At 51.5% G+C, this 7,053-nt stretch overlaps 1 protein-coding gene across 1 annotated transcript; it reads right to left on the bottom strand.

The window, feature by feature from the left end:
- Positions 1–1,495: 1,495 nt before the first annotated feature.
- LOC123070414 (IAA-amino acid hydrolase ILR1-like 2) lies at positions 1,496–6,303 on the bottom strand. Its single transcript, XM_044493637.1, has 4 exons — positions 5,872–6,303; positions 5,518–5,643; positions 2,415–2,729; positions 1,496–2,315 (listed from the first exon to the last, which is right to left on the bottom strand). The coding sequence occupies exons 1-4, from the start codon at positions 6,202–6,204 to the stop codon at positions 1,788–1,790; spliced, it is 1,302 nt and encodes a 433-aa protein (XP_044349572.1). The 5' UTR covers positions 6,205–6,303; the 3' UTR covers positions 1,496–1,787.
- Between the last annotated feature and the right edge of the window lie 750 nt (positions 6,304–7,053).

The following is a 7,053-nucleotide window of genomic DNA, read 5'->3' as shown; positions in this document are numbered from 1 at the left end:
AGGGCATTCGGCGGTAGGTTTATGTGGGCTACCGCCGTGGACTTTGGCGGTAGGTACGTAAGCAGCCGTTAACCGTTTGACGGCCGTCAGGCACACCTACCGCCGGAACCTGTGGCGGTAGACTGTGCAATCCTACTGTCCGAGGGTCTGGCGATAGTAAAAGGGTCAAATCTTGAAATGTTTTCAAACTGAAATCAGATCTCGAATTTGTTTGACAAAAGGGTCAAAACACGGAATTTGGCCTCTTCCGGCTGTTAGGCATGGCATGGACTGACGAACTTGCGATCTAGCAGCAGCTATATTGCGAACAGATGTTTGGTCACAACTCACAAGTAGACTAAAGAGAAAGCGACCGTGGCTTCAAGTAAATCTCTGCGGTGACAGCAGCTTGTAAGCTGACGTCCTGATAAGATATGCTCCTCTTTCTTTCTGATGCTTCTCCTTCTCATGATGCGGCGCTTGTTCTGGGATCGATGAATGATTTGCGCTGGCTGCTCGCTTCCAGGACTAGTCACCCGATCAACACATCCAATTCCGATCCGCGCGACATTGCACCGCATTTCCGCTGTAACTTGGGCTTGGGCGCTGCTGCCACGAAAGATTCTCGAGGCGGCTGAGCTCGCCCGATACTCCAACTCACTAGTCGCAGAACGCAGAGTGCTTTGCTTGCAGCTGCAGTGGGCGGGAGGAGCAAAGGCACATTTGCTGGTCCTACTCCTACACCCACCAGCCGTTGATCGTGAGCTGTCTGGAGGAGGCCGGACGGCCAGCCAGACTGTAAAATGCAGGGCACCCCATTCCCCAACTCCTCTGTTCATCAGCTATAAAAACGCGGGCCTCGTCCTGATTCCCTCCGGCATTATCTCCCACACACTCACTCGCCTCCTCCGCAGTTGTTGCTCGAGCAGTTGTAGCACAGCCGCATCTGCGACATTTTCTTTCTCGCAGCTAGGATCATGGCCTCCAAGATCTTCCGCGCCGTCGTCATCGCGGCCGTCGCCGCGTCTTCCTTCGCTGGGGTCGCTCTGGCCGCCGACGAGCCCGCGCCGAGCCCGACGCCCGGTGCCGCAGCTGTCTCCTCGTCGCTTCTCGCCGCCGTGCTCTGCCCGGCCGTGGCGTTCCTCGTTGGCAGCATGCGCCACTGAGTTGGCCGAGGTAGCAGCTACCGCGCGTGTCCACAGGCTCGCTCCATGCCGGATTTCAGGGTGAATGGGCGCTTTTCTTGCGTGATCTTTGCGCCTTGCTCCTTGATTTGATAGTCTTCATACGTGTACCCGTCGATGCTGTTAGTTTTTTTTTTTTCGAAAGTCGATGCTGTTAGTGTTGGTTGTGTTTTTCTTTTCATGTGCTACATAGTTTATGTGTATTGATTCAGATATTTGTCAGAATTTGCTCTACTGATCATGTTCTCTGTATTGGTCCCCGTATGGATTTAATCTCTTGCTCACGCTCAGGGACTTTGTCAATCTCGTGAAGTTTTTTATGGACTTCAGAGTTTCATAAGAAACGATTATCGACACCTTCTTTTCTCGGATCATTTCTGCACGAAGTTAACCAGTTTTTCATCGGGCGCGCTGGGCAGCAAAATCATCCACTCAGCACTCCTACGAGGACGTTCTCTGTTTTTCTGCATCCCAACAGAACCCCGACGAGAGTACTCGACGGGACAATCGCCGCGGCAACTTGGGTTCTTCGAGCCGCAGAGCGCGCGCGCGCGCAGCCCCTTGGCCGGCCGAGGTCGCATCGCAGCTCGTCGCATGCCGCATCCAGCAGGCAGCAGCGCGCGGCTACAGCTCCTCGTGCGAGTCCACGCGCCCGTGCTGGCGCTGCAGGTACGCCATGGCGAGGCTGGCGTGCATTGCCGCGCCGTAGGGGAGCGCGCCTTCGTCGACGAGGAAGTGCGGCGAGTGCGCGTCGTGCACCGACCCGGCCGCCTCGTTCCGTATCCCGATGAAGTAGAAGTGGGAGCCCGGCACGGCCTCGGAGAAGGCGGCGAAGTCCTCGCTCCCCATGCACGGCTCCATGGCGCCCCGGACGCCGCCGGCGCCGAGCATGTCCGTGGCGACGGCCTCGAAGTGCGCGTGCAGAGCGGGGCTGTTGATGGTCGGGGCCAGCAGGGGCCGCCCGCCGGCGTGGAAGTCCACCGCCGCCGCGCACCGGTGCACCGCCGACTGCGCCACGATCACCTCCTCGATCCGCTGCTTCAGCCGCATGAACCCGTCGTTGGAGAAGCACCGGAAAGTGCCGCCGATCGTGACGGAGTCCGGGATCACGTTGAACGCGCCGCCTCCCCGGAACCTCGTTACCGTCACGACCTGCACCCGCAGTAATACGTCTCAGTCGGAGATGCCATATCGCCATTGCCGTCAGGAAGGAGCAAGAGCAACAAAGCTCGTCGCATGCGTAGTACGTACCTGGGAGTCCAGGGGGTCGGCCTCCCGGGAGACGAGGTTCTGGAGGGCGAGGACGACGCTGGAGGCGGCCACGACGGGGTCCACGCTGCTCTGGGGGATGGCGGCGTGGCCGCCCTTCCCGGTGATCACCGCCTCGAAGAAGCCGCATCCGGCTAGCAGCGGGCCGGCCCTCGACCCAACCACGCCGGTGGGGAGGATCACCGTGACGTGGAACCCGAAGATGGCCTCGACGTTGTTCACGACGCCAGCCTCCACCATCTTCTTGGCCCCGGTGCCCACCTCCTCTGCCGGCTGGAAAAGAAGGATCACCGTCCCCTGCTACAAAAATAGGGTCAGTCTGTGAACCATTTGAACGATAGATGCCTTGTTATCGATGATATCTTTTTAAACTGGGATTGACTCATTTCCTTAAGTTTCAGCAGAATTTGTTGTTCTCGGGACAACAGTATGCTCGACAATTTAGAAGACTAGAAATATGACTTGCTTTGATAGAAAATTTCCTACAGATCCTCCTGAAGTGATCTACAATGTTTTGGATCGCTTGAAATCCTAATTTGGGCCAGTCACCTTTTTATAGCGTGTCCAACAAGTGGTTTGCTCTTTGATTAAGAAAAAAGTGACCGAAAACTTAGTTGATTTTGAGTGACAGAAAATAGAAAACATAAAATATTTTTAAATGTAAATAGCATAATAGAAAGAAAATTATCATTCATATTTGCATGTTCAGGTGGGGTTTTCACTGTGTGTGGTTGCATATTGCAGTGGGTCTTTTTCATGCATGTTGCATGGTGAGGTGGTATGCTTTCATGCTGAGAGAAATAGGTCAGGGGGACTAGTCATCAATTGAGCCATGGGGTTTTGATGGTATTAGATGATACCCTGCACGTTGTTGCAAAAATGTTTTACAATATGTATGTTGCAAGTTGACGTGGGGTTTTCTATATGTGTGATTACATGTTCTGATGGGTCTTTTTCGTGTATGTTGCATGGTGAGATAGCATGCTTGCACGTTGAGAAAAATAATTTAGTTAAGGCTAGCTATTTAGATATACAAGATTTAATACATGTGGTGGTGTCACCTAAAAAAATAAATGAACAAAAAAATAAAAATGTAATATTAACTTTTCTAAGAAAAATGAATTAGTGGCATTGATATTATCTGAAAGATGAAATAAAATGAAAAATAAAATAAAATTTGCACATGAATTATGTTTTTTGTAATATGCAAAAAGTACATAATAGTGGAATTTTGGTAAAAAAAGCAAATTTTAAAGGAAGGAATGAATTAGTGGCATTATTTTACCCATAAAGAAAGCAAATGAAATAAAAACAAATACATGATAAAAAAATTCTAAGAAATAATGAATTAGTGGCATTGGTATTACCCTTGAAGAAGAAACAAAAGTTACATACAAATTTGCACTGAAATTGCACTATTTGTAATATGCAAAGAACAAGCATATAAATAGTGCAATTTTTACACTCTGCAAAAATAAAAGTGATGTTTTCTAAGGAAGAATGGAGTCATGGCATTGTTATTACCATTAAAGAGGAAATAGCATAAACAAATAAAACAAAAATAGAAATTGCACTTTTTATAATATGCAATAATTAACTTATAATAGTGAAAATTTCACACTTGAGTAGAATTCACACACATATTATATAGTACTTGTGTGTATACATATACAGTAAAAAAGACATTTTCTAAGAAAAAATGAATCAGTGTCACTGATATAGCCCTTAAAGAGAAAAATAGAAAACAAAAAACAAAAACTTGCACATAATTTGAACAGAAATTGCACTTCCATAGTATGACAAAAAATAGACGTAGAATAGTGAAATCTTCACATTCTAGTATAATTAACATCCATATTATACCATAATGACGTGTTTACACTTACACTCACCTAACATCCAACCCATCATGAAACAGTGAAAAAAAAGACAACACAAATCTTGACACAAAGAATGGACGGAGAAATATGGACAAATATTCGACCAACCCAAATTTAAAAAGGGGCAACTTACATATAGCTAAAGCGATAATGATTGCCATAATATCAGTTATCGCATGTCGCAGAAAAGCCAAGGGCAAAAAAGTATTGCAGCTGGGGTGGAAAGGATCAAGTGGGTGTTGCAAGATGCTTTTGCAAGGAGCTATGGGTGGACAATGAGAATCTCGAAAACACAATTGGTGAATCAGTATCCTAGTGACACTGATGCAACACGGTTAAATGCAACACAGTTTCACTAGGAGAGACAAAACCTCTTGAACCGATGCCATGCCAAATCGAGCTTGCCACTTCTACCGCTGCCTCAAGGGCCAAGTCAAGATCATTGCAATATATCCAGTTGGTAGAGCTAACACTGTCCGAGGCGGTGAGGAAAAAAACTTCTTGTTTACCGGGCGCGGTTCTCCTCGACCCGCTCACCCACAGACTCACTCGACGCCATTGACAAACCCCGGTGCCCCGTGAGTCACTGCAAAGGTTGAAAGAGACGCCCATTGAAAATCCTACCTGACGGCCGGTCTACCATGTGTGCTCCGTCAAGGTTTTAAATCAGCAGTGCAGTGCAGCCCGACTGCTCGAGGATGGTCCACGATAAATGATTACGTACTAAATCACCCCGTCCATTACCATTGGGGGAATTCAATAGGCCACGATGCGCACAGTACAGTACAACTAGCGCTGCTGGATGAGACAAAAGCGGATCTTGACACTAGATCACCTTTTGTTTCTTTATCGAAAAGAGGCCTTCTCGTTGCTCGAAAGAAACAAAACCGGTGAGATGGAGAGGACGAGGGGCCTTTGAAATGAGAGCGAGTGATCTTGCCTCAGCCTGGAACAGAAATATCTGAGGAATCCTCCGGGAAAAGGACGGCGCAACAAACTAAACAAATGGTGCTACCGCTAACTGTTTCTAATCAGAGCCGCGCATGACCGATCGGCGCCAAATCTTTTAGCGGCCGAATGGAACGCTATTTAATGATATCGAATCAGGCAGTTGGCAGCTAGAGAATCGAGCTAACTGCTCCATGGTGAGTTGGTGACAGTTTGTTCATGGTAGTCAAGCAGCAGGAGGAGGGAGGGACAGTGACCTGCAGGACGTGGCGGTGCTCGTGGAGGATCCTGGCGGCGCCGAGCAGCATCGCCGTGTGCGCGTCGTGGCCGCAGGCGTGCATCTTCCCGCCCACCTTGCTCCGGTGCTCCCACTCCACTTCCTCCTGAAACGGATTGAACATAGGAGTTTCGTTCAGTGCGAGAATGCCGAACTCTTTTTGCTGCTTTGATTGATGATGCGCTGTGAGTGTAAACTGAAGCGCCACATGTTTCGGAATCCGATGGTTCTACGCCAGAAGCACGTCGTGGGGCAAGAAAACGTGGCAAGAGCATGGGCGCGAAACATCCAGTGGCCTCGGCAGTAGGGACCGGACCGCGCGGCACGTACGCACCTGCAGCGGGAGCGCGTCCATGTCGGCGCGCAGCGCGACGAAGGGCGGGCGCCCGGTGCCAACGGCCGCCACGACGCCGGTGCCGGCGATTGGGTGCTCGTACCGCACGCCCATGGCGTCCAGCTCCCTCCTCACCAGCCTGCTCGTCTCGTGCTCCTCGAACGCCAGCTCGGGCCGCTCGTGGATGGCCCTCCTGACGCCGGCCATCCACGCCGCGAACTCGGGCCGCTTCGCCCGACTCAGCACGTCGGCGCCGCCCGCCTCCGAGCCCGAGGCACGGCACCACAGCGCGGCGACTACGGCCAGCAGCACGGCGCGCGCGAGGACGCCCATCGGACGGCGGCGCGGTGTGGCGATCGGTCGAGGACGAACAAAGCTGAGGCCGGCGGCTTGCGTTGTGGGTGGGTGTGGAGGCCGCGCGTGCGCGAGACGAGCGCGCGTGTGGTGCGCATATATACGCGTGCGCGACCGCGACGTATATCGTTTTGTATGGCCCTGTTTCTTCCTTTCTTTCTTTCTTCGCCGGGAGCTGCCGTGAAGCGGACGGTAGTTGTGCGTGCCTATCTTGCGCACGGGGCGAACGTGCCTGAGGGCGACGTGCCGGCACGCCCCGGCGGCGAAAACAGCACATGTGTGAGGGAAGCCATGGACGGAGCATCGACATCGACCATGGGCGTCGTCGGAGGCTCAGGAGCTTGACGACATCGTTCGTACGCACGCGACGGAGCCATGCGCTGTGTGCTTGCCAGCGCGGGAGCTCGGCCACGGCCAGTCGTGGCGGGACTCGGCCCAACCAAAATGAATGTCTGGCTTGTGACTGGCTAACCACTATAGCCCAGCTCAATACGATCGAAACGCGCGGATATGTTCATTCCACATCTTCCCGGTGATCTAGTGGCCAAGCTGGCGACTGTGAAGTTTGACGAACCGGCTTCAAACGGCGAGATCCCTTAGAAGCAGCGATTGTCGCGCTATGACTTCGTCCCGGTAAACTTCGCCGGCACTTGCAACGAAGTTGACGTGTCCGGGTTCCGATGGGGCCTGAATAAGCTGGTGCGAAAAGACGCTTCAATCTGCAACGGAGAAAACTACAGCTATCCTGAATTATTGGGATGGGATGATGTCTACTGCCAAGAAATCACAGTACAACAGATACAGATTAGACCAGACCTGGCCTGACCC

The sequence above is a fragment of the Triticum aestivum genome, chromosome 3B (genome assembly GCF_018294505.1).
Source record: "Triticum aestivum cultivar Chinese Spring chromosome 3B, IWGSC CS RefSeq v2.1, whole genome shotgun sequence".
NCBI lineage: Eukaryota > Viridiplantae > Streptophyta > Magnoliopsida > Poales > Poaceae > Triticum > Triticum aestivum.
Note: the sequence above shows the minus strand (reverse complement) of the source record. Positions and strands in the feature narration are given on the sequence as shown.